The sequence below is a fragment of the Grus americana genome, chromosome 23 (assembly GCF_028858705.1).
Source record: "Grus americana isolate bGruAme1 chromosome 23, bGruAme1.mat, whole genome shotgun sequence".
Lineage (NCBI taxonomy): Eukaryota > Metazoa > Chordata > Aves > Gruiformes > Gruidae > Grus > Grus americana.
Genome location: NC_072874.1, coordinates 4,427,309 through 4,452,925, shown reverse-complemented (window position 1 = coordinate 4,452,925; position 25,617 = coordinate 4,427,309). Strand labels below are relative to the sequence as shown.

Sequence of the window (25,617 nt, the reverse complement as noted above, 5' to 3'; positions counted from 1 at the left end):
GCCGGGCGCTGGCAGGGACGTTGGTGATGGCACCGGCCCGGCAAAGCCATCTGCATCCCCAGCGCCCGTCATGGGGCTGGCAAGCTGAGAACGAGAGGCGAGGAAAAAAAACCACCCAAACCACCAGTTTTCTTTATAAAATACACAAAATTCAAATTTGTGACAATTATATACAAAACAAAAAAGATATAAAACGTGCGGAATTGTCCTGTTTGCACCCGTATAGAAAAGTGTCCTGTGCTGGAGCAGGCGCCAGCTCGCAAGGCCACCAGCCCCCGTGGTACGTTCCCCCCCCCCCGTCCCGAGTCCCATCGCCGGACATCCTGCGCCCGCGGCGTTTCTCCTGCGCCGGCAACGTCACTGCAGCTACTGGGGAGCTGCCAGGGGGAGAGGACGGGGGGATCAAGGGGGGTCCAAGCCCCCAAAGCTCCCCCACAGGTGCTTGAGGGTCCCAGGGAGGTGGGCTCGGCCGTGCTGCCCCTTACCCATCACCGTCCTCTCGGGCGCCACATCCTCTTCCACCTCTTCTTCCTCCCCATCGAAGTACTCCTCGTCTTCCTCAGCTGCAAACAGGTGGCCAAACGTCACCATGGGGCCACCAGGAAAGGCGATGGGGGCCACCGGGATGGTGGGAGTTGGTAAAGGGGCACTGGGGGGGTCAGGGGCTGAATTACCAGGGTTGAAGTCCAAGGCACGGACCGCCTCGGCGAGGTGGTCCAGGCTCACTGAGAAGGCGTCCATGTTCTCATAGCCGTGCTCGATCTTCTCCAGCCTGCCGCCCTTGGAGGCCTCCACGATCCTGGGCCGGGAGAGCACGGCTGTGTGTCCCTGTCCCCCTCCCCACGCTCACCGCCTGGGTGCCCTGTGGCCGAATCCTGTCCGGCTGCGGGGCAGGGACTGGGAATCACCGAATTTTCCGCAATTTGGGCACTTACGTTTTAATGAGCTGCTTGGCGTTCTGTGGGGAACAAGAGGAGAGGTGAGTGGAGCCGTGTGGCAGCCACCGGCATGTCCCCAAGCCGGAGGGACCCCATGCGGGTACCAGCCGGGGGGAGGTTTGGGGGTCTCACCATGAGGAAGGTGGCCTCCCCGGTCTCCTCCATCGACTGGATGGCCGTCTCCACCAGCCGGCTTGACTTCTCCAGCTGCTCCTTGTACCGGTGGATGAGGCCCTGGACGAAGCCGGTCTTGTCACCCTGCTCGTGGGTGATGCGCTGCAGCAGCTCTGACTTCTTCTCCTCCAGCAGCGCTGCCAAGGCATCAAAGCGAGCGCACAGCTCCTGCTTGGCCGCCTCGCTGTTCTCCTGCGGGGACGAGGGGTAAAGGATGCCACATGTGTGTCCCTCAGCATCAGCAGCATCTCAGGGGCTTCCCTGCTCTGTGGGCTCCAGCTCCCTCCCAGCCATCCCCAATGCCCCCCCCCCCCCCCAGTTTAGGTTTCACCCCCAGGCTCCTTTTCCCCCTTTCCTCACCTCGGTGCTCCGGCACGAGTCCTCCAGCTGGGAGATGATCGTCTGGATCCGATCGTTCCCCGCCACCAGCATGGAGATGCAGTTGTTCAGCTCGGTCTGGGCAGGGACGGACGGACAGAAACAGATTGAACCCCAGCGGGGACAGGGACGGGGACACCTCCCATCCCAACGTGGGGATGGGCTGGGCATTGCCCAGCCCCAGCTCCGCTCCCCCCACGTCCCCCCCAAGCCACGGCCACTCTAAATATAGGCTGTCTCCTGGGCGAAGTCACCCGGGGGGATATTAATACCCCGTGAGCGGGTCCCGGTGCTATTTGTGGCTGCCCCAGCTCAGCACATCGCCCCAGGACCAGCCGTGTCCCCCGCAGCCCCCCTGTCATGTCCCCCCCACGGCACCTTCTGGCCCTGGAAGACAGTTTGCAGGGGGGCGACCTCGCAGTCCTTGTGGGCACCGAAGACTTTGCACATGGAGCAGGTGGGGACCTCGCAGGTGACGCAGTAGATGTTGATCCGCTCGTCCTCGTGCTCCTTGCACATGGGGTGCTCCCCCTTCTTCAGTGGCCTGCTGGAGAGAGTGGCACAGCCACGGTGACGTCCCCGTCATGGTGACATTCTCATCAGGGTGACATCCCCATTGCGGTGAATCCTCGTCACGATGATGTCCCCACTGCGGCATCATCCCCACCGCGGTGACATCCCCCTTGCAGCATCACCCCCGCTGCGGTGACATCCCCACTGATGCTGCACAGCCACCCCAAAATCAGGTCCCCAGGAAAGAGGCCAGATCCTGGCATAACCCCACACTTGCTCTTTCGGGAGCCACCGACCTCTGTGCCTCCGTAAGCCCCAAGCCCAGTAAACCCCAGTTTAAACCAGTGTGGCACTGGGCACGGCAGCAATCAGCACCGGTGGGCAGGGGGGCCCTGGGGCCGCGTTCCAGGGACGCTGCACAAGCACCTAAATTTAGCCTTGGGCTGCCGGGATTTATTGTTGTCACCCAACACGTGATTTTGAGGAGGGCAGGGGTGCCCAGAAACCCCCCAGGGGTCACAGCCAGGGGCTGCAGCCAAATCGTCCCCTCCGCAGCAAGGGGGGACATGGGGACAAGCCAACCCACCGAAACAAAGACAGGGCTGGCCCCCCAAGCGCCCCCCACTCCCCCCGGCAGCCGCGGACACCTGCCACGTGCCATCGTCCCCGTCCCCATGGCTCTCAAACAATATTTACAGCGGTTCAGGGAATTTGGCCGGGGCCACTGCTCTGCCTCGAGAACCTGTGACCCCCCCCGTCCCCCCTCAGCTGCATGCTTCTACTGAGTGCCCCCCCCGCTGTCCCTCTGCCCCTTATCAGCCAGCAGCGCCCGCTGTCACGAGCACAGCCTGGATTTGTCCCCCACACCTCTTATCTCCCACCGAACGCTCCAGCTGCAGAGCACCGGGGGGAACAGGACCTGCCCTGCTGCCACCACCCCCTGGGGACCTGCCATCGCCCCCCCCCGCACCACCCAGAGACACAAACTGTTCTGGGGATTTGGGCCTGGGGAGGAAGATTTGGGTCAGGGGAGGAAGATTTGGGTTGGAGACCACTGAGCCAGCAGAAAAGCTCCCCAATTTCTCCCCCAGCTGCAGTCTCCTGCGGTCTCTGCAATGGTGCTGGGGCTCAGGAGGTGGCATCGCCACGTCCCCGCATCCCCGTGTCCCCGCATCCCCGTGTCCCTGCCGGGGTGAGGCACGAGCGATCAGCCACAGCCACCCGTGCCCACCTGGAGCATTCCTGCTTGTAGATATCGATGATGTTCTCCACCAGCAGGTTCCTCTGCAGCCCGTAGACACCGTGACGGTCCAGCAGCACCTCGTGGCGGCATGACGGGCACCGGAAACGACCCCCCGAAATCACGCTGCCCCGGCTCTGCCAGCATGGGTTGGCGGCCTGGGAGGGGGAGATGCACATTGAGGGGGGGGGGGGGTCCGTGAACATCCCCAAAGCACCACGAGCATCCCGGTGATATCCAGCCCGGGCCAGGGGGAGGAGGAATGGGTGCAGGGACCCCCTCTCACCTGGAAGACGTCGTTGGCGCACTTGCGGCAGAGGTTGTGCTGGCAGGGCAGGATCACCACCGGCTTGCTGAACATCTCCAGGCAGATGGGGCAGATGAGCTGCTTCTCCAGGCTCTCCATGGGGCTGCCATCCCGCAGGATGCCGGCTTGGAAATCCATCGGCACGAAGGCGTGCTCCTCTCGCTTGCTCTCGGCTGCCGGCAGCACCCCTCATCCCGCTATTTATAAGTCGCTCCCGGGTCACGCGGAGCCAAATCCTGACGCGGGGTCGGGTGTCCGGGGAAGCAGCACCTGTCATACGGGACTGAGCCATCGGGATGCCGCTGGCGGCGGTAAACAAGCGAGGACAGGCTGTTCAGGAGGCTCTGCCCGCCCGTGCCGCGGCTGCTGGCACGCCGAAACCGGAGCTGGGGGGTAAATAGGGCCAGGCTTCGCCCCGGGGCCAAGCGACCGCACACCCTGGGGGGCAGCGTGGCCGGATCCTGGGGCTGGACCCCACAACAGCATGGTGCTGGGGGTGTGGAGGGGCAAAAAACACCCCCACGGGCATTCGGACGTTGCGATGGTGCCAGGAACAGGGCAGAGCCGGGGCCAGCAGCAGCGGGGGGGTGGCTTATCAGGATCATCTCCCTTTGCACCCCCAAACTGCAGCCACTGCTGGGGTGCAAGCATGCGCCTCGCCAGTGGGTCCCCAGGCTGTGTTTGGAGGGGAGGGGGCAGTCCCCATGCCCAGCACACGCACCGGGGTCTCCCCTCCTCAGGCAGGGGTTGGGGGGCTCTTCTGTACCCCTAGGTGCGGGGACAGCTGCAGGGAGGGCTGCAAGGGCTGCTCCCCGCGCTGGCGTGCACGGCCATGACCTCACAGCCCCTCCACTCGGTTGCAAAACCTGACCCAGAAATGGCTCGTGGCGGGGGGGAAGCGGCGGAGCGCAACCCCTCGGGACCTGCACCCACCAGAGAAAACAACCCTGGTGCACGGTGCCCAGCTGGCACGGCGATAAACAGGGTGTCGTGCCAAATGCCAGCGTCCGTCCACAGGGAGACCTGTAAATATTGGCAGCTGCACGAGGAGAGAGGGGTAATTATAGCACCGTCGCCTATGGGTCACGCTGGCGGGGGGACAGGGTGGGGTGGGGTGGTGGCTGCTGCTGCACCCACAGCGACTGCGGGCAGGAGGGGATGAGTGCTGGGGTGCAGGGGTGCATCGGTGCAGGGGTACATGGGTGCACAAGCGCAGGGGTACGTGGGCGCATGGGTAAATGGGTGCAGAAGTGCATGGGTGCACGGGTACACAGAGTGCATGGGTACATGGGTGCACGGGTAAATGGGTGCGCAAGTGCAGGGGTGCGTGGGTGCACAAGTGCGGGGGTGCATGTGTACACAGGGCGCACGGGTACAAGGGTGCACGGATAAATATGTGCACGGGTAAATCAGGGCACAGATGCAGGGGTACGTGGATGCAGGGGTACATGGGTGCAGGGGTACATGGGTGCAGGGGTACATGGGTGCAGAAGTCCAGGGGTACATGGGTGCAGGGGTACACAGGTAGATAGGTACAGGGGTGCAGGGGTACATGGGTCCGTGACTACATGCATATACATGGATGTATACGTGGTACGTGGATACACGGGTACAGGGGTACAGGGGTGCACGGGTAGAGGGGTACAGGGGTGCACAGGCCCCATTTCCATTGCAGCCAGCTCCCCCCGAGGCAGGGCAGCCTCGCAGCTCTTTGGGGCGCTCCTTCCGGGCAGGCTCACGTGTCGACCAAGTGACTGTGCTGGGACTGGCCAAGCACATCTTGCAAAATTGTCCCCGTTTTGGCACTTGGGGCTCTTCCAGGGAGGAGCTGGCGTGGAAGCAGGGCTGGCCGGGCACTCGGGAGGGCAGCGCGCGGGTCGGCCGCTGCCTGGAGCAAGGAGTGGGGCACCCAGATGTGCACCCATCCCCTGGCCCTGCCTGAGGGTGGCATTGATTAACTAATTGCTTTCGGACTCATTTAAGGGGATCTGTGGGAACAGAGGGAGTTTAATGCCCTAAGCAGCTTTCAGAACCCACAAGGGGCTCGTCGCCCCTAATTGGCTTGGGGCAGCTTAGGCAGGGCCCCGGGGCACTAATTACCACCGAGCTTGCTCCAATTAATCGGGGAGAGGCGGGAGAGCGTGTTGCTCTGTCAGGACCACATGTGAACCGCCCCGCTTGGTCTCTGCAGGGCTCTGAGCAGCGGCTGGCCCTGGCTTCTCCCAAAATGACTGCAATGGCCTTATAGGTCGAGAGGACAGCAGGGATCACGGCAAGAGCCTCATGCCCCCCAACTCCTGCGCACGGGGGGCAGCTCCAGCCTGCAGAGGAAGGGGCGCAATGGCAGAGCGTGGGGCGCAATGGCAGAGCGTGGGGCGCAGGGAGAGGGGACAGCTCTCCACTAAGAGCTGTGTCGCTGTCGCAAAAAGCCAGAGTGCAACCAAAGGTGCGAGGGACTCCGCTTATTTAATTCTTAATGCCAAGCAATAAATTAATAAATAATTTAAGAAAAAAACCCCAACCAAACCAAAGAAAAACACCAAGCACACCCCCCCCCCCCCCAGAAAAGGAGAGCCGTTATTGCAAAGCGGGGTGAGCACAGCGGCGGGGGGTGCACAGGGCAGGACAGAGAGCAGTCGGGGGATGGGAGGGGGGGACGACAAGGGGATGCACAAGGGGATGCACAAGGGGATGCACAAGGGGTTGCACATCGCGTTGCAGGAGCTGCTGCACTGGCCGCGCGCGCCGCCGGGGAAGGGCGGGAGCTGCACGCACACACCCCGCCGCGGAGGGGCGCGCGCGCTCCCCACGCCCACTCGCCGCCGGCCAATCAGAGGGCGCGGCGGCGGCGGCGCGGGGGCGTGGCTCGCGCGGGGAAGTGGTGGCGGCGGCGGCGGCGGCGCAGAGGAGCGGAGCTCTATAATGGCGGCCGGGCGAAGGCAGCGCGGCGGCGGCGCTGAGGTAACGCGGCACCCGGCCAGGCCCGGCTCCGGGGCGGCGGGGAGTGGGTCCGGTTGGTCGCCCTGGTGCGTCATAGTGGGGGGCCCGCACCGGGCCCACAAGGGCGGGGATCTTGGCCCCAGGTGTGCGCGGGGGGCTGTGAGGGGCCCGGTTACTTGCTGAGGCGGCCGCAGGGCCCAGCGGGGCGGGCTCCCCCTCGGGCCGCGGCTCATGGGGTCAGGCCCCGCTCCTGGCCTCCACCCGAAGCGAGCGGTGTCTCGGTAATTTCCCTCTGGAGCGAGGCCCCCCCCTCGGTGCAGGTGGGGTCCCGGTTTGACAGCCGCTTGTAGGGCTTCCCTGGAGGAGCAGGATGAAGAGAAGGGGGGGGGTGGTGATTTATTTTATTCTGTAATTATTGCTGCTAACGAAGCAGCCTGGGAAGGAAGGCGCTTCTCCTGCGAGATGCCGGCTGCAGGTTCCCAGGCCTACAGGAGGGAGCAGGGACAGGCCCGGCCTGTCTGCCTGGCGCTGCCTGGCCTGTGCCCAGCCCTGCTGCCAGGGCCCTGCCGCTTGGCATGAGCTGCCCCGGTCGCTGCCCTGGGGAGCAGGCGGCACTTCTCACCAGGTTAGGCAATAAACCTCGGTGGTATTTCCAAGACCGGCCTAGCCCGCTGTGGGGGTGAAGGAAAGCAGGTAGCAACCCCGACGCTTGGCAGAATGACAGATCCTCTCTGGTAACAGCACACAGCTAACTGACTCTCAACATGGGGGGGGGGGACACGTTTTCTGCTCATTTTGAACATGATGTGATAGTGTTTGAGTAATGCAATCCTTTCCTCAGGAGTTATTTGGCCGCTGGTGAGATTACAGATCCTGTTCTTTTGCCCTGCATGGGAAGGGCTCTTGGCCCATCAGATCTTAATGTTCAGGCTGTAATCTTAATCTGTTCCTCATAGTCCTGCTACAGGTGCAGGCTCAATGCATCCTGTGAGCAGAATCTCATGGTAATGCGTTTCTTGGGCACATCACATTTCAGTTCAAAATGCTCTTGTAAATGCGCATCATGGAACTTTGCTGAAAGGTTAACATGTCTGTGTAGTATTGCCATGAGACTGATGATACCTCTTTTTCTCTCTCTTTTTCTTTTTTTTTCTTTTTTCTATTAAAAAATAGTACCTAAAACAGTGGAAATACTTGAAAGCTTCCTACTAATAACAGGCTGTTTCAATGTGGTCCTTATTGCCTGGTTTACTGACATAAAGAGAATTACATTTATCACTGGCAATCTTACAAACTATTTTAGTTCTGATATACTGGTTGTGATTTTTTTTTTTTCAATTTTATTTTATTTTTGTATTTCATTCTGTTTGACCAGTGATAATTGGCTAGCCAAAAATATTTTTTTTCCTGTTTATAGTCAGTGTCCTATTTTGGTTTGTTTGTGTGAAGGTGGTGCTGATGTGTTGTGGTTTGTAATCTTGCAGGGAAGTGTGCAGGGAGGGTTGTAAATCTGTAGCAGTGTTTGGTGGCTTTTTTTTTGTTTGTGTGTGTGTGTGTGTTTCTTGTTTTGCTTATAGAATAATATCTTAACTTTTGTCCTTGCCCTGTTGAGCAAAAGTGAAAGTTAGATGCTGAGTACAAGCTTCTGTAATCAGTTACCCTTTTTAACTTTTTGTAGCTGTAGACCTCTCATTCAGAGGAGACTAAGTGAAACAACATAGTAACATTAAAAAAATAAATCAGAAGCAATCCGAAGCATGTTCTTGTCTTAGTATCAGTAAGAGAATTTCACGATTAAATTGTAACAGACACCCTTACTTACGCAGTCACCTCCATAAAAGGCAGTGTTAATTAAATCTGTTGCTGCCCAACCACAGGCTTCAACTAGAACCTCTTCTCCACCATCCCAGGCGTGGATGGAGAGCATGAGACCGTACTATTATTCCCACAGATGCTCACAGAAGACACTGAGAGAAAGGAGCAGGAGCATACATGGTAGTCCTGTCTCGGCACAATACAAGTCTAGGTTTGAATTGTTGCCACCTTGAAAACTGGGCTGTATTTGAAATCTTAATAGTCCCACCAAAATGATGTAATTTCACTTTTTAACTAGTCCGTGGCAACATGTACAGGTTTACAGAACAGCTTTCAGAATCTTCTGGCACTCGAATGCAATGTTGCGTTCAGTGTAACGCTCAGAGGCGCTGCCCTGTTAATTGCAGGGTTTTGGAAGGCCTAATATTGCCGCACCAAGCCATATGGGGGAAAATACAGCCCAGTTCTTGTTCATAAGTTTTAGTTCTGTGGGTTTTTCCCCCTTCCCCAGAACCCTTGATCTTGAAGATGGTGAGTAGCCAGCCTAAGTACGATCTAATACGGGAGGTTGGTCGTGGCAGTTATGGTGTGGTGTACGAAGCAGTCGTCAGGAAGACCTCTGCACGGGTCGCGGTGAAAAAGATTCGGTGCCATGCTCCAGAGAACGTGGAACTAGCTCTGCGTGAGTTCTGGGCACTTAGCAGTATCAAGAGCCAGCATCCCAACGTCATTCACCTGGAGGAATGCATCTTGCAGAAAGATGGTATGGTGCAGAAGATGTCCCATGGCTCCAGTTCCTCCCTTTATTTACAGGTACATGAAGCTGAGGTAATGGGGTGGAAGTAATTAATATGGATGTGTAGCTGGGAGGGAAGGAGGTGGGTAGCTAAGCTGATTTTTTTCTTTTTTGAGGTATGCTTAGTTAGGAGAGGGTATTGTAATTATTATATATCTTTAAAAGAGCATATCTATTGCACAATCACCTGTATCTTGTACTTTGAAGCCATGCCACTCTAAAAGACTCCAGGATTTTTTTTAATGCAAATCTGCTTTGATAATTTGAGAGAACACCACAGGTGAAGCAGAAGGGAGGTGCAGGCTGTTGTGTTACTTGGTAGAAGCCCTGCTGCAGAGTTAATGAGCAGACATGTGCTAATGTCTTGAGACAGAGCTCTGAAGAATTTCTTAATCTCGAATGTCCTCGGAAGAGGAAGTAACCATCTTGATTTAGGAAGCCAACACTTAAAATTCTTTCAGAAATAATAAGCAATTGGTAGCATGTGGAGATACCTTTACCTCTCTGTGAAAAAGATTAATAGTTATTTATACAAAAAAGAAAATGTATGATAAATAAGGGAATAAATAGTACTTCCCCTATGTGACTACTGAAAGTGACCTTTAAGTCACCTTTAAGTTTGAAGATGGATATTTTTGAAAGAATAAGTAGCTCTGGAAAGACTGATTCCAGATAACTGATAACCTGATTCATTCCCTTGTCAGGAAGCCACCCCAACTATAAATCATCCCCTGGCAGAAATTTGTGTCTCTGGTTTAAAAAGTCAGCAGCCTGCTCAATGTTTATTGTGCTATCCCTAGTCAGCTTTTATCATTTCGGTTTTTATTGTTGTCATTCTTGCATGTCTAATGTAGGACCTTTTGTTACTGAACATTCATCTGACAACCCTTCACGGCTGTCCAGATCCCGTTGTGCTGAGTGCTGTGCGAGCCTGAGAAAGAGGATTCTTGCCTTTGTAAACTTGCTGTAGCTTGGCAGTTGTTACTGACCTGCTTTCATGAAGGGGTTAGGGTAAAATAATACTGGCCAGCTCACATGGGAGAAATTAGTGCCTTGCCTTTCTAGTGGTTAGTGGATCTGTGAGAGATTACATCAAACTTGTGGACAGCTGTACAGGGAGGAGCTTAAAAAAAACAAACCACAGGGTGGGGAAGAGGTTCCAGATCACCTGCAGTATTGGTTTTTGATGGTAGTGCCTCTTAACAATGCCGCATGTACATCTGGCCCGTGTCAAATTGTTTTCCTGCTCCTGCAAAGGGCAGAGCTGACTCTGAAGAGGCTGGGATCACTTCATAATAGCATATGCTAAAATAGAGAAAATCCGATCTCCCTTGGCTTGCCCTATCCTCACCCCACCCCAGGTGATACTAGCCTGGTCTTGTGGTGCTTTGCCACCGTCACAGGTGTGGTAGTGGATTTTGTTGTCTTAACATACTGAACTGGGATGCGAGTACAGCTCCTGTGAAGCCGTGCGGAGGGGAGAGCTGTGTGTTGGTGCTCACTTGGCAAAGGAGACTCCCTGCTGTCCTGTGATACCTTAATCTCACCGTCACTGACGAGAAACCCTAAATATGTAGGGTTTTAGTTCTAACATGGATTTACTATTTTAAGGTGGTCTGGTTTGAGTACTAGCTGTGCTTGTAATTACTAGCAGTCTAAAGCTATCTTTAATTTTGCTCTTGGATGGAAAAGGTTGCTTTTTAAGGCACTCCAAAATACCTCTCTAAATATTAATAGCTACCTGAATTTTTGAAAGCCTGTAGGAACGACGTTTGGTTTAGTATGCATTGGTTTACTACTAACAGGAATAACTGCAAGACTTACCTTCCAGCGCATGCTAAGAGCCACCTCAGAGGAGCTGAAGAGGCAAATGTGTATTGTGTAAACAGGATTACTAAAGCTGATTGCTGGTTTTACTTTGCTTTTTGTCTGAAGTAGCTATTAGAACTGGCTGCTTGAGCTACTCACTGCTTGTATTCTAGAGAGTAGCTAGTGGATCTTTATGGTGGGAAAGGTGTTACTTGCAGCAGCTGTTTGGCTGTGCCCATAGATTAGCTTTCTCCTGAGTTAAGGGATCCTGTGTTAACACTTGCAAGAATATATTCATGTGTAAGGAATGGAAAATAGGCTTTAAAAATCTGTTGTGGTGCCACTTCATCAGCAGAGGACAAATACAACCCCCTTGGCACCGTACGGAGTTACTTGTATAAACACAGTCTCAACATTAAAGTTGTTAGCAGAGTGGGTGGGACAGGCTTTGTTGGGGTGGGACACTGTCCAGCTGAAACAGATGGCAGTGCAATGGCCACTTAGTATCTTTCCAAACACTGTTATCTGGGTCTAGCTTTAGCTTCTGGGCAGGAGTGTGAACTTGATATGCTTCACACACAAGAAAATAAGGAGGCTGTCGAATACATTCTGATTTTATTTTTTTTTAATGTTTGTATAAAGTTTTTTTCACCAGTTGCAATGTCTTGCCTTCTGGTTTGTTGAAAGGAAGATCCAAACTTCATGCATTTTTCCATCATATCTTTATATTCTTGTGATCATCAGGTAGTTATGACATTTCTTTTCCTTGTTGCAGCTTGTAGAGACCTCATTAAAAGGAGAAATAGTCTTTGACCCCAGAAGCGCTTATTACCTCTGGTTTGTAATGGATTTCTGTGATGGAGGAGATATGAACGAGTATCTGTTGTCCCGAAAGCCGAACCGCAAGACCAACACCAGTTTCATGCTTCAGCTCAGCAGCGCACTGGCATTCCTGCACAAAAATCAGATTATTCATCGTGATCTCAAGCCTGACAATATTCTGATATCTCAGAGCAGGATGGACGCTAGTGACTCGGAGCCTACCCTGAAAGTAGCTGATTTTGGGCTGAGCAAGGTATGTTCAGCCTCAGGACAGAATCCTGAGGAACCAGTCAATGTAAATAAGTGTTTCCTATCAACTGCATGTGGAACTGACTTCTATATGGCCCCCGAAGTCTGGGAAGGACACTACACTGCCAAAGCAGACATCTTTGCGTTGGGGATTATAATCTGGGCAATGTTGGAAAGAATCACATTCATAGATACGGAAACAAAGAAAGAACTTCTGGGGAGTTACGTCAAGCAGGGGACAGTGATCGTGCCTGTTGGAGAGGCGCTTCTAGAAAACCCTAAAATGGAACTGCTCATCCCTGTGAAGAAAAAATCCATGAATGCTCAAATGAAACAGCTGATCAAGGAAATGCTGGCTGCCAACCCGCAGGACCGACCCGACGCTTTTGAACTGGAACTGCGATTAGTCAACATAGCTTTTAAAGACAGCAGCTGGGATACGTGACCTGCCGAGTTGTGTGTCTCTCCATAGAGCCGCTTCTCACCTAATAGATGGTGCAACTTAATGGCAGTAAAAGAAATGAGCCTGAACTCAAACCTGCAGGGTGTAGTTTCTACCAAACGAATCTGAGTTTCAGAAATGATACGAATGTGAGTCGGCCGTTGTGTTAACAATGCGTTGATGTGTATAATACCAGGATGTTACATGCAAGTGTAAGATGTGATGATGTTAGTTTGTATATGCTGGCTGTGGGATGTCTTAAGAGCTGAGACTTAATTTCCAGCACTGTCATGGAGTATTTCGTACATTCCAGTTTCCTATGTCAGTATTAGGAACTCTCATGGAAAAAAAAAAAAAAGATTTGCATGCTGGTAGTGCAAATCTTCAGGCTTTGTAAAGTAATTCTGTGTATATATTTATGTATATGAGTGACTGGGAGTGTGTGCCACTTTTCTTAAATTATTTGCTATGGGTCTGAATGATTGGGGTCTGCTAGAAAACTAGGTGAAGAAGATAAATGAGAAACATTCCTTCTTCTCCAGGCCTGAATAACTTTATTATTTATTTTTTGTTATCTAATGTCAAAGATGGGGTCTGAGACTTGACTTTGTAGACAAAAAATGCAATGGGATCAGCAGTTTTTAAAGTGCTGACTTGGCCAAGCTTAGCACTTACAGCTTAATGAGCTCGTCACTGAGGGAGTCAAATTAAAAATGTATGCAATCAGGTGCTAGCGTATTGGCTAGTTCATTAATCAGTCAATTTTGCTTTCTTCTAGTAATCGAATACTTTATTCATCAGTTAATCTACAGTTTCACAACATGCTTTCTACTCTTGAGTCTATAATCCAATAGCACCTTGGGTCCTGCAAATAGAGTACAGGGAATTTAATTTATGGAAGTGTGGATGAGGGAATCCAGCAGCATAGAACATTATTTTTAAGACTCTTCAAAATATGGTTGCAGCACAGTTTTGTTGTTAACTGAATCAAATAATACTGGTCATGGTCTCTTTCTTTCTGGCGCTGCCCCTGGCCTGGTAATGATGAGGAGATAAAGGAGTGACTGTTTGTCTTGTAGAACACACCTATTCTTAAATATGGAGAAAACTCCGTAACTGGTATCTCCAATTCGTGTGGCAACCTTGGCTGATTTTTTCTTTTGTTTTCTTCCTGTTAAGTAATATTAACTTAAAAGCATGGACAGTGGGATGGAAAGCTTTGAAGTAGTTGAAAGGCTGCTTATCCCCAGCTCTTGTTCCAGAGAAGCAGAGTGATCTGCGAAGACAGGTCTCACTGAGGCCACCTGACACTGTAGGGCAGACAGAAGCTGCTTTGTAATAGTGTGACACTTTGTTCCTTTGGGTGCAGACTGTGACCTTTCTCATCAATTTGACCTTTTGGGAAAAGGAGAGTCTTAAAAAAAAAAAAATTGCCTTTAAGAAAACTGGCCTTTGTTGCGGCTTTAATCAATTTAATGTTTTTTTCCTAAATCTTACCTGAAAACTGCCGTATTTCCTTGTATAATTTGCTTCTCTGATACTGTTCCCTCTTAGTGCTGTGAGAACAATTCTGATCAGTGTTTATGCTGCCTGAGTGTGAATAAACAGCATAAAATATAATTTTTTTTGTTCTTCCAAAAGCAAAAAATTCTGATTCTGCCAAACTTCTGAGGCTCTACAGACTACAGCTGGTTCTTACCTGATGCTGTATAGAGCTGGTGGCAGTTACCTACGGGGGCCATAGTCCTTAATTTTCATTACTTTGTTTCGCTTTATCATTTAAGGCAAGTTGTCTAAACAGTGATTCTCAGACAAATACAAGTTGCTTTCAGAAGATAGTGTTCCCAGCTACAGCAGAGCGCTTTGCTTCAGCGTAAATTAGCAGGGACGGAGGTGACTGTATTGTACTGAGGATACAGCCTGGTGCCTGCATAGATATCTCAGTGTCACTTCTTCCCTGCAGGGAGCTTAGTCCTAGAAAAGAAAACTTGGAGCCTATCTGTGAGTAATGATAAGGGGAGATCTATTTTTTTTCTGTTATGTTCTAGAAGCAGAGATCTGTTTGTTCTCGTATTTTAAGAGTTCAGTACAATTGAAGCCTCAGCTTGTTACTGGAAGGAGGAAAACAAACTGCTCGCTGTCTGTGCCAACGCCGTTTCACAGTACTTAGATTTCAGCGTGGTCATTCAATGAGTAAAGTTTCAAGAGGGTATATAATTTTTCCATGTTAAACTTGAGAGCTTTCTAAAAACATGTTGCTGACTTCCAAAAGTCAGAATCAACTATGTTATCTTAAAGTATGACTCTACTACAGAATAATACTACTTACCTTTAAGGCGCTTTGCAAATCATCTGATTCTCCTCTGAAGTATTTCAAAGGATGAACACCAAATATGCTGCCTGCCTGCGGTGCAGAAATAAATGAATGGCGCAGGAAAGTTTGGGCGTTTTTTTGACTCCCAAAGTGTTTCTTTGCACTGATTGCCACTTTAAAGGGTGGGGATACCCAAAATCCCTCTCATGGTGCTTAGCCTTGCTGTTGGGTGACACTGAGTGTTTCCTTGGTTAACACTGAATGGTAGTCCTCGAGGTCTGTGTTCTGTTTGATTTATTTTTGTTGTCGTTGTCTGAGGTCTTTGTTTTAAAACCTTTGATAAATGAAATTGTTGTAGCAGCTATGGAGTTATTCACCAGCGTGACACAAAGTCAAGATACTTTTCAGCACTCAAAAGATTTTTTTTTTCAAATCTTTCTTTAAAAACTGTAAATTATATTTTATGGAGAATTTATAATGAGGAAAATTATTGTGTAATTTATTAAGTTCATGACTGTTTTTGAAATAAAATCTGAATTTCAGTGGAGTTTTTGAACTTTCTACAGAGAAACGTTTTCTTCTTAGTGCAATGTCATCTAGCTGTCAGCAAGGCTACAGAAAGGTTTATTTGTGGTGCTAGGACAGAAGTAAGCTGTAGTACTTCATCAGTCATACTGTAAGTGATCCTAGGCTTGTAAAAGATGCTAGGTTGGCTAATAGCTGTGCTGCTCATCTTCTGTGGGTAGCAGCAGTGCCAAACTTCCACTGATGTGTAACGTGCTGCTGGAGGACTTGACAGAGCAAGGCCAAACTGGAGGTGAAAACAGAGCTGGCTCCTGGGCCAGCCATGTCTGTGTGGACTCTGTGGCTTTGGCTGAGCCCTTTAAGAATCAAAACGGTGTTCTTCTGCATGTACTTCATTTTCAGAGCAGGGACTAAAGACTAAAAGCAGCATTATTGCCTCCAGTACATACCTGAAGTTGTTTTTACGAGCAGACTGAGTACCACCCTGGGCTGTAAGGAAATCTCTAGCAGGCTCTGCCTACCCCGTTACTGGTACTACTGGATTTTTGAGGCTGCAAATTGCTGCTGCTGCTCTCCCAGGCACTGACACTCCTCCCTCTGAGCCTTTCCCCTCTAGTTCCTGCCTGTGCTGGAACAGGATTTCACCCAGAAAGCTGCCAGTCCTCATTCTGTGGGTGAACTTTGTTGCCCCGCTGTGCAGAGGGCTGAAGGCAGCCTGGTGAACGTGTGCTCTGCCGCATTTCCCTCCTGCCTCCGTGGGCTGGTTGCTGCTGCCTTTGGCTGGTGCTGGTGGAAGGAGCAGCCGCTGTCAAGGCAGCTCCTGGGGCTGAACCAGGTGTAAATGTAAATGCTCTGGAGGTTTGTGAGGGACAGCAGCCTGCTGGTCTCCCATCCCCTGAGAAACCTTAGAAATAAAAGTTTTTTTTAAAACACCATTACTTATACATGATGCAAAACTCTAGCAGTCATTTGCATGCTTTAATTAATAGCGCTGTGGAACAAAGGGTTGTGCAGACTGGGAGTGGGAATAGCGCAAACTGGAAATGCTGTAAATTGCCTTGCCTTGCCATTTCTTACCCCAGTAACAAACCCAAGCCCGGTCAGCTCCTGCGGGCCGTGCGCTTGCATTGTTTGCTGCAGTTTCCTGTGTGTCCTGGTGCCAGAACTCGGCAGGTTCCTCACCTGGCTGGAGCTGCGTGGTTCAATCAGTAAGTCAGTGCAATTGTTGCAAAAGAGAAAGGGATTGAAATTTAGATTCTTTTTTTATTAAAGGATAAACACCTTAATTAAAGGAGAAAGTCACACCTCTGATTAGTTGTAAGAGTGATGGCTTTAAATATAGACACAAGCTAGATTCCTTCCCCCCCAAAATGAAGAAAACTAAGCCTGTGTACTTGAGATATATCGAGTCCGTGGGTGGGGGGTGGAAATTAGATGTAACTGAGGCCGTATCTCAGCTCAAATAACCCAACCTCTGCTTTATTTCCCTTGTTCTGCAGAATCTCGAGGCCGTTTCCTCGGGCAGGGCTTGGCTAGGCGATCCCCACTCTGCAGCACTGGACATAGGAGCTTTCCTTGTTTATATTTTTGCTTTCTGTTGGTTTAAACAGAGTTTTTCTTCATGCCAGCTGGTCGTGGCCCCCGCTCAAACTGCAGCGTAATGGCAGACGTTTCTTTGTGGTGGAGATAAAGTCCTGTCTGGGGGAGCCTGCAGCCTGCCCGCCCCTTGGAAGGGTGCCCCTGCTTCAGAAAAACAACTTTTTTTTTTTTTTTTTTTCCCCTGCTCAGGTGGCCTTTGGACTCTGCGCAGCACAAACAGCCGACTTTTTCTGTTCCTTTTCCCTTTGCTCCACCAAATCCTTCTGTGGGGCATCGATGACTAAGTGTTTTTAATCTTTACTGGCAATTTCTGTGGTGAACACAAGGATTTGTCCTACAGAGAACTAGTTAGGAGTATTCAAACACAAACTGTTTAATGGGCAGTGCTGAGCATTGACTTTCGTTTCCCTTTTGGTCTGAGGGGTTGGGGAGCAGTTTATGCAAAGTGCAATTTCTGTTCTTAGGTGCACTGAAGGAAGAGGGATGTATCTGAAATGCCACAAACCATCCAGAGTGTCTGCGCTGCTTGGGGAGGGGTAGGAGGTGGAAATACGTGACCGAGCTGCTGCAGATCTCTGTTCACTAGCTCTGTGAGCGGTTTTGGGGTGTCTGAGACCTCACACTCTTACAAGCTGAGCAAGCGAAGCACGGAGAAGTCGAATGACCTGAAGGATGAGCCAGGTCCCTTTGTTCCCAAATGAATTTCCAGATTATTTGGGTGTCTGAAGCAGAAAGCAATTGCACAAGGGCTGCAGTTCATGAGCAGCAGCCAGGGCCAGCGCGGGGGGCACGGGTTGAACCGTGGGGCTGAGCTGGCGGGTGGTGGTTGGAACTGCAGCCCCAACTGCCCAGCTCCATCCTGCTCTCCACTGGTAAAGCGTGCTGGAGAGGACACCGCCGACAGGCTTTGTGTTCTCCTGAAGAGGGCAAAGGGAGAACTGCTGCTAGAATTGCGATTGCTCAGAGGCCTCTTTAATCTCTGGGCTTTGAGATGCAACCAGATGCAACCTTAAAAACCTTTGTGGGTCCCTTGCAGCAGGTGGGGGGTTCAGCTCAGATGCTCATCTCTGACCCTGGGGATGCTTCCCTCAGTCCCCGCAGCTCCTTCCTTCTCTCTGCCTTTCCTGTCTGTCCCTGGGCACCCAGTACTGATTTGTTCTGCTTTGCAGACACCGGACGGCCAGCAGAAGTCGGCAAGGCCAGCCATCGTCCACCGTGAGTTTTGAACATCCACGGGAGCCTCGGTGTCTTCTCCGGGGCCCAGCTGCTGTCTAGTTCCTACTTGCATGAACTTGTAGGTGGCTGCCTTAGATTAGGTGGTGGTTTCAGATTTATTCATGCCCATTTGAGCCCTTGGTATTTTTAAACTTGTATAGCAAGCCTTCCACTCCTGCCCTCTCCCGAAGGAAAGCGCCTGCACCCTGGGCCCTCTCTGGCTTGCAGCCACCCAGCTCCCGCGGGCTGCTCTCCAGGCGGTGGCATTTGCATGGACCTCAGACCAGAAAGAGCTTTTGTGGGTTGTGAAAGTAAACCAGCAAGTAGAAACAGATGTCTGTGTTATCAAGTGCTGCAGTCCTGCCTGCACCTGGTCACGGTGGAGTTAAAGTGATGTTTGGGGTTTTTTTAAAGGAGAAGTGCATCTAGAAAGGACTGAGGGCTTCAGCCCTCCTGCTGCCTGCGGGCATGGCAGCCTCCGGCTTCCCCTTGCCTGCTGGCCCGGATCCATGGGAGCAGCGCTGGGAGCCCCGTGCTGCTCTGCTGCTGCTCCTCAAGCCTGACGTGTGGGTTGTGAGGTGAGGACGTCGTTAGCAGGGCTGAGGGCCGTGTCCCCCTCACCATGAGGCGGGAGGGAGGAAGGCTTGCAGGGAGCAGGGCTGTTTAATCGGGAGCTAGACACGCTCTGAAAAAATGGTGTTGGAAGGATGATCTGTGTTCTGGGACTCGTGACCTTTGAGGACTTTCTCAGGCTTTTCTCACCCGCTGCAAGGGCTGGATGTTTCCATACCTGGCCCCAGCTGTGGTCGGGTTTTGCCCGGGGTTGCTTTGCTTGCCTGGCAGCGTGCTCGCTTCCCGCTGAGCCAGGCAGGGCCCCACTGAAGAGCAGAGCACGCTTTCTGAGAGCTCTGAGTAACCTTAAATAAAAACAAGGGACTTTGAGCATTCACGTGACTAAGAAAAGCCACCTGGTGAACCCACAAGAGGTTAATTAATTGGGTAAATCCCTTCCTAGAAATCGAAGTGACAAAACCCCCAATGCCTCCCCAGGGGAAGCAGGATGCTGCCTGGGATGCTGATGCCAGGAAGGGCCCTTCCAATCATCCCTTTTTGTATCCCAAAGGGAATCTGCCTTGTCCAAACAGTTCAACAGTAAGTGCCTAGTGGGTGCTCTGAGGAGGAGCGGGAGAGGAGGGTGGTCGCTCTGGGACAGGTTCGGTAGGAGCATCCCGTGGGAATACCCTGCGTCTGCCCGAGAAAGGTGAATCCGAGGCTGCTCTTACTCACTTGTGGCTTTACTGGAACAGCTGCTGGGATTCCATCTCGGAAAATAAAACCTGTCCAATAAATGGTGATTCATGTTGCCTGGAGTTAAAAATAAGGTCCTGTTGGCTGCCCCTGTCCCATGTGGGAGCTCAGGTGCTCTTTTCCCAGGGGCAGATCCCAGGGCTCCCACAGGTTTCTCCATCACCCCCGTCCTTTTTCCCCATCATCCTCTGGAGATGGTTGGGTTTGCTCTGGCACGGCCGCATCCTGCACGCAGAGCCTGAGCACCGCTGGGAGCACAGCTGCTGGTGTTGCTCCTCTGCAGTTTATTAGAATAGAAGAGGTGGTTTGTCCCTTCCTCGCTTTCACTGGGATTTTTTCCGGTGCTGGCAGAGCTTGGACAAGCTCTGGCCGCTCTCATCCTGCTCAGACTCCATTTTCCTCAGCCTGGGAATCCTGGCCCCGGCCCCTTCCTGGCACCATTGCCGTTGCGCAGGGAGGTGCTGGATGCTGACCCGGCCCTGGTTCCCGGCACTGGCTCCTCAGCCGCGGCACCGCAGGAAGGAACTGGGGTGGGGGACAGCAGCGCTCGAGGCCAGGTCCCCTCTCATCCAGGGACAGTGCCCTGGCCTGCGGGTCCCAGGGCCAATCCTGTGGCTTTGTCCCCGCTGGAGCCTCCTGAGTCCCTGCAAGCAGCCTGGGCCGGGCTGTACCCCGGCTCCCCGTCCACACTGGCTACGAGAGGGATGGAGGGAGCTGGCAGGTCCCTAGGGAGCACTGGGGGCTTTTTCTGACCCCGCTCCGAGGGGCTGGGAGCCCAGCTCGGGGTGCAGTGTGTCCTTCTTCCCCCAGCTGCTGCGGTGCCGCTGTCGCAGCCCCCCCAGGCAGGCGCTGGGGATGGAGGGGGGCCCTAGGGCTGCCCCCGCAGGAGCACTCAGCCTTCGGGAAGGGGAGAGGGCAGCGGTAAAAATAACCCCTGGGCCGGCTCCAGCCTGTTGTGGCTTCCTGCAATTTTACAGCCCTTCCCGGGGGGAAGAGGAGGCAGGAACTGGCTGACTCGCCAGTGGAGAAGGTGCCAGAAGGACCCTTCCTCCCTCTCCCTCCTCCCTCTCCCTCCTCGCCGGCCAGGGCAGGATCCTGGGGAAGGGGATCATGGTGGGCTTCTGCTCCTGAGCTGCATCCAGCATCTTGGGGTGGATGTAGAAGGAGAAGCTGCCGGGAGCAGACGTGGTTTTCCTGTCCCGTTCCTAATGCCCCATGTGCTGGGGGGGGACAGAGAGACTCAGTCCTGCCTGGGAGGAGGCAGAGATCTGTGTTGCGGATCCCAAAATCCTGGCCAGGCTCCCGTAAGGAGGAGGAGGGAGGAGGAGAGCTGGTAGGGTTGAGCTGGAGCTGCCAGAGAAGGAGGGTTAATTTTGGCTGGACAGGGGCAGGGGTCTGGGCTGTGAAGGTTGCAGCTGAGGCGGGGGGTTCATGCTGGCAGGGTGGGCACAGGGCAGGCTCCTGCTGACGGAGCTGGGCTGGCAGGGGTTAACGGGGTGGTTCTTCCTCTTCCTCACCGTCTATATGAGGCTCCTGCCGGTTCTGGGCTCAGTTTGCTGCTGGCGGCCAGAGGGACAGGACCTGAGTGAGACCGGAGCATCCCTGCATCCCATCCTTGCATCCCTGCATCCCATCCCTGCGTGGGCTCAGGTGAGCGAGAGCATCTTCCACCCGCCGAGCCCAGTGACTGGGCACGGATCCGGGCAGCGGGGCTGGGCTGGGGAGCGTGCAGGCGCGCTGGCACGGGCAGTCACACCCTGGGCACGCTGGCTCTGCCAGGGCAAAGCCGGCAGGTGATGGGACCATGTGCCGGGCCACCTTCCCTTGAACCACCGCAAAGCTCTGCCCTGCACCGGGGGAGGCTGGGGAGCTCATTGCTTGGGAGCAGAGGACCAGACAAACCGCGTGCCTCAGTTTCCCTATCTGTACACCAGGGGTGGACGCGGTGTTGGAGCCCATGGGCTGTGTGTGGGCAGGGGGCTCCAGGGCTGTTTGCTCTCTAGTGACCCCCGCTCTGCCCGGCCCCATGTCCCTGCTGTCACCTGGGGAGGCTGTGGGGCTGGGGAGGCTGCAGGCAATGGGGCGGCTCTTCAAACATCCAGACCTCTTCTGCTCAGCAAAACCATCTGTTTTGGGCATTTACAGCCCCTGGGTCAGGCTCCAGACCCCCCACCCCAGCACCCACCTCCACAGCTGGATTCACAGCCCCAGACCCACATGGGTGCTCGGGTACAGCTGAGCAAGAGCCGTCACGACCCGGGCCCCTTTGCTCCACGCTCCCCTCGCATCAAGCAGGAGAGGTACCTTCTGTCCCAGACAGCCGAGCTCAGCCTGGCTGTGGGGAGCACGGCATGGAAACCCCAAAACACCCCCAGCCCTGGCCCCAGGCCCGGCCAGCTCTCCCGCACACAGGGCCGTGCTGGCTTTGTTCTGCTGTCCCTGCGCTCAGAGAGATAAGGTGGCCGGCTCCGGTATTTTTTCCTGTTGGAAGCCACTCCTGGGATGCGAGTGAAGCCGGCGGATGCTCGGCGCTTCTCTTTTCCTGCCCGCAGATTGTTCCTGCCTGGGCTGGCAGGGTTTGCTGCCTGCTACCTGCCTGCTCAGGCAAGGGCAGCACTGCTCTGCCGTGCGTTCGGTTGAGGGGACCCCCCGGCTCCGCTTCGCCCCCCTGCCACTGCTGCATCCTTGGTGCTAACCCCGGCTCTCCTCTCTCCTCCCAGGGCTGAATCCAGGAGCCAAGCGAAGCTTTGGGAGCCTCCCCGGCCGCAGCACCGCAGCACCAGACCACCCCCCCACCCAGCCACCCGGGGAAGAGCAGAGCGACCAGGGGTGCTGTTTTGGGGCTGGGGAGCAATGGTGCCCCTGGGCAGCCCCTCTCTCGCTGTTTGTGCCTCCAGCAACCTGCGCCTCATGGCCCCCGGCCGCGGCTCCCCCCTGGCCTGGCTGAACCAGGGCTCCGAGTGCCCGCGGGAGCTGGGGGGCGGTGGGGGCCGGACGCCCAGCGCCGTGGAGCGGCTGGAGGCCGACAAGGCCAAATACGTCAAATCCCAGCAGGTCATCAACAGCCGGCAGGAGCCGGCGCTGCGGGGCTGCTCGCCCCGGCTCTCCCCCCGCAGCCGGCGCCTCCTCGTCCGTCAGCAGTGTAGCGAGTTGTGTCAGGGCTCGGAGCTGGGCCGGGAGGGCTCCTGGAAGCTGTCGTGCCCCCAGTCCCCTGTGTCACGCCGGACCGGCAGCAGGCGCCTGCTGAGACCCGACTCGCTCATCATCTACCGACAGAAACGGGACTGCCCCGGGGGGGACAAGGAGAACACCAAGGGCGCTGGGCTGGTGCGACGCTTCTTCCAGGGACCCCTCAGAGACAAACCCCCCAGCTCCCCCCCAGCCAGGGGGGTGGATGAGGGGCCACCAGCCCCCCCGAGCCCCAAACCCCCCATGCTGTGGGTGCCTGCAGAGAAGGAGGAGGTGAGGACGCCAGATGCCAGCAGCGGCGGTGGCAGTGGTGGCATCTTCCCTCTGCCCAGCAGCCCAGCGGCGCAGCACCCCCGGCCCCCTGACAAGCAGGCGCTGGCTCTGCGCATCTCCCTGCCGCTCTCGGAGCAGGAGCGGTTCTTCAACTACTGCGGGCTGGACCGGGCACTGGTGGAGCTGCTGGGGCGGGAGAGGTTCGGGCCGGCGGGCTGGGACAACGCCTCGGTTCGGCTCCCCGGATCCTGCGAGTCGGAGCCTGGGCAGGCTTCGGGAGGCAGCGAGGAGGATGCGGAGCTGGGCGAGGAGGAGTCAGACACCCGGCTGGGCTCCGCCGTCTCGGTGGTGGAACGCAATGCCCGCGTCATCAAGTGGCTCTACGGCTGCCAGAGAGCCTGGGCGGCCGCCAAGGAATCCACCGTCTGAGCAGAGGCAGCCCGGCTGGGGACAGGGACCCTCATGTGGGTCCTGCTGGCTGGATGCGGCCCCTTGCTGGTTGTGGCCAATGGGCTGGTGGCATCCATGGGGCTACTGCTGGCCACGTGGGCCACCAGATCTACCCTACCCCCTCCCCTTTACCCCCGCACCACCAGGTCTGCCCTGCACCCAGGGCTGAGCCCAGTGGGGCACCCAGGGGGGGGCAGGCAGGGAAGGGGCTCCCCTGGGAGTTTCTCCATGTCTCCGGGGCCACCAGGCTGCTGTCCCCCCCACTGCAGCCCCTCTTCTCCATCCTCTCCATCACCAGCCCAGGGTGGTGGGATGGGGCTGCAGCCCCCTCAGTTGCTCACGTCCTGCACTGGCTGGGGGGTGGGCAGGGTCCGAGCCCCCCCCGCCACGGGCAATGGTCACCCCACAGCCCCCTCCTCCCCAGAAAAGGGGCTGCTGGGACCAGAGCAGCGCTCAATAAACCTGTTTTGGTTTTGTTCTGTTTTTTTCTAGCCTGGCAGTGTGTGTGGTTTGTGTGGGCAGAGCCCAGGCGGGGCAGGGGGATGCTTCGGGGCTGGGGGTGGCAGCTCCCCATCCCCATCGTGGGGGCTGTGCTGCTCCGGGGGTGACGGGGCTGCCGGAGGTGGGGGGCGAGGGCAAAGAAACACCAGGCAGGGCTCAGGGAGAAGGGGCATCTCAGGGCCTTTAGTGCAGACACATCGCCGAAACCCACTGCAGAGCCCTTGGGCAGGGGCTGGGGGCTGCCCACCAGTAAAGGGGGGGCCACCCACACTGCTGGAGAGTCTAGCCGGCACCTCCTCCTCTAGTTGCCCTTAGGGGCGTTTTTATTCCGGATTTCGGCCAGTTTGCTGGCCAGGAAGCCCCAGCGGAAGGCTCCTTCCTCCGGCTCCCGCAGGTCGCTGTCATCGTTACCCGGCGGCTCGCCAGGGCTCTCGCCCGGCTCCGGGGGGGGCACCCTCTTGTCCGGACGTGACGCCTGCTGCCACTTGGTAGCAAAGAGATCCCAAAAACCAGGCGCCTTCTCGGAGGGGGGTGGCTCGGGCGGCTCAGCGGCCAGCGGGCTGGGGAGAGAGCGGGGATGAGGATGGCAGCGTAGGGACCCTTCTCGATGGGACTGGTCCCCCCCCCAGAGCCTCCCCATGTCCCCCTCCCATGCCAGCTCTCCTGCTGCTGCCCTCCAGCCCAGCCCCGTGGGTATAGGCAGGGGAGGGGGATGCGGGTGATGGGATGGGGGGATGTGGGGGTTTGGGTGGATCCAGGCTCTGGGGTCGTCGTTGTCCCCCCCGACCAAGCTGCAACTTACTGGTCTGCGCAGGGTTCCGGGCTGAGCAGCTGGTGCTCGTCCTCATGGGTGAAGAGGGACGAAAGCGTCCGCCAGCCCCGGGCACCCACCCCCTGCACCTGCGGGGGAGGCAGCACCAGGCTCACTGGGGACCTCCAGATCCCAGCAGGCCCCCCCGGCCCCCCGCTTCCCCCAGCCGCCTCCTCACCTTCCTCGCCAGCTGGGACACGGGGCTGGGTCCCTCCTCCATCGCTGTGGAGGGCTCGGCCGTCTCCATCAGCTCAGGGAGGTCTCCCTGCAATGAAGCCCCCACATGAGGACAGGGGTGCAGGCAGGGGGAGGGCAGGGAGGTTGGTCACCCCACTTCAGGGGGACCCAGGCATGCCAGTACCCCCTACCCTACCTCCTCCTGCAGTGCCCCATCTGCCTGCGCCCCCCCCAGCGTCTGCAGCACTTTGGCTTTGTAGAGCCGCCAGAAGCCCTGGGTCATGGTGAGGGGCTCAACAGGGTCAGGAGCCGGTGGGTGCCGTGGGGAGCAGGAGGGGTGCAGGGCCGGGCATCCCCTGCTCCGCCCCAGCGATCCGGTGGCTTCATTAAAGTTTCAGGGGCCACTTCCAATGCATAAAAGGGAACCTGAGCCTGGCCTGAGCTGGGGGCAGCGCAGGGGCAGCTGCTCTGCTCACCCCCAACCCCCCCTCCGGCCCCCCCGCCCCAGCCCACCAGTGCCCCTCACCCACAGGGGGACCCCCAGGGCTGGGACCACCCCAAGCCCACAGTGCAGAGCAGGTGCTGGGGCTCAGCGCTTTCCCCTCCCCCTTCCCCCGTGGGTCCCCATCTATAATTGATCACCCAGAGCGGAGGAAACACGATCAGTGCCAGGACACGTTGCGCTGAGCCCTCCCCAGCTCATCACAGCAGTGACCGGGGCAGTGCAGGCCCCGGTCACCACCTGCCCTGAGGCCAGGCCCTGTGCTCCACTGCAGGGACAGTCTGGGGATGGCTGCACCGGGTGCTGGGAGCCCTTGGGGACGCGGCTGTC

General features: G+C 55.4%; 4 protein-coding genes across 10 annotated transcripts; 2 read left to right on the top strand and 2 right to left on the bottom strand.

Annotated features, from left to right (window-relative positions):
* Positions 1–127: 127 nt before the first annotated feature.
* TRIM63 (tripartite motif containing 63) lies at positions 128–3,742 on the bottom strand. 3 transcript variants are annotated; one of them, XM_054802311.1, is made up of 9 exons: positions 3,530–3,742; positions 3,235–3,401; positions 1,869–2,034; positions 1,473–1,568; positions 1,071–1,304; positions 936–958; positions 675–799; positions 486–563; positions 128–377 (listed from the first exon to the last, which is right to left on the bottom strand). In XM_054802311.1, the coding sequence occupies exons 1-9, from the start codon at positions 3,686–3,688 to the stop codon at positions 367–369; spliced, it is 1,059 nt and encodes a 352-aa protein (XP_054658286.1). In that variant the 5' UTR covers positions 3,689–3,742; the 3' UTR covers positions 128–366. The 3 variants fall into 3 exon arrangements, with proteins under 3 accessions (XP_054658286.1, XP_054658285.1, XP_054658284.1); XM_054802310.1 differs by having other exon boundaries at positions 1,869–2,037; positions 3,530–3,741; XM_054802309.1 differs by having other exon boundaries at positions 128–799; positions 1,869–2,037.
* A 2,717-nt stretch (positions 3,743–6,459) lies between these two features.
* Positions 6,460–13,149, top strand: PDIK1L (PDLIM1 interacting kinase 1 like). 3 transcript variants are annotated; one of them, XM_054802317.1, is made up of 3 exons: positions 6,460–6,511; positions 7,664–9,118; positions 11,686–13,149. In XM_054802317.1, the coding sequence occupies exons 2-3, from the start codon at positions 8,834–8,836 to the stop codon at positions 12,424–12,426; spliced, it is 1,026 nt and encodes a 341-aa protein (XP_054658292.1). In that variant the 5' UTR covers positions 6,460–6,511; positions 7,664–8,833; the 3' UTR covers positions 12,427–13,149. The 3 variants fall into 3 exon arrangements, with proteins under 3 accessions (XP_054658292.1, XP_054658293.1, XP_054658294.1); XM_054802318.1 differs by having other exon boundaries at positions 6,472–6,511; positions 8,817–9,118; XM_054802319.1 differs by lacking the exon at positions 6,460–6,511 and adding an exon at positions 6,583–7,224 and having other exon boundaries at positions 8,817–9,118.
* A 5,954-nt stretch (positions 13,150–19,103) lies between these two features.
* On the top strand, positions 19,104–23,778 carry FAM110D (family with sequence similarity 110 member D). 3 transcript variants are annotated; one of them, XM_054802316.1, is made up of 3 exons: positions 19,104–19,228; positions 20,914–21,034; positions 22,105–23,778. In XM_054802316.1, the coding sequence occupies exon 3, from the start codon at positions 22,238–22,240 to the stop codon at positions 23,273–23,275; it is 1,038 nt and encodes a 345-aa protein (XP_054658291.1). In that variant the 5' UTR covers positions 19,104–19,228; positions 20,914–21,034; positions 22,105–22,237; the 3' UTR covers positions 23,276–23,778. The 3 variants fall into 3 exon arrangements, with proteins under 3 accessions (XP_054658291.1, XP_054658290.1, XP_054658289.1); XM_054802315.1 differs by having other exon boundaries at positions 19,107–20,688; XM_054802314.1 differs by lacking the exon at positions 19,104–19,228 and having other exon boundaries at positions 20,830–21,034.
* Positions 23,779–24,098: 320 nt separating this feature from the next.
* Positions 24,099–25,094, bottom strand: C23H1orf232 (chromosome 23 C1orf232 homolog). Its single transcript, XM_054802671.1, has 4 exons — positions 24,982–25,094; positions 24,787–24,873; positions 24,600–24,697; positions 24,099–24,357 (listed from the first exon to the last, which is right to left on the bottom strand). Exons 1-4 carry the CDS (start codon positions 25,066–25,068, stop codon positions 24,099–24,101), a joined length of 531 nt encoding a protein of 176 aa, XP_054658646.1. The 5' UTR covers positions 25,069–25,094.
* Positions 25,095–25,617: the final 523 nt, after the last annotated feature.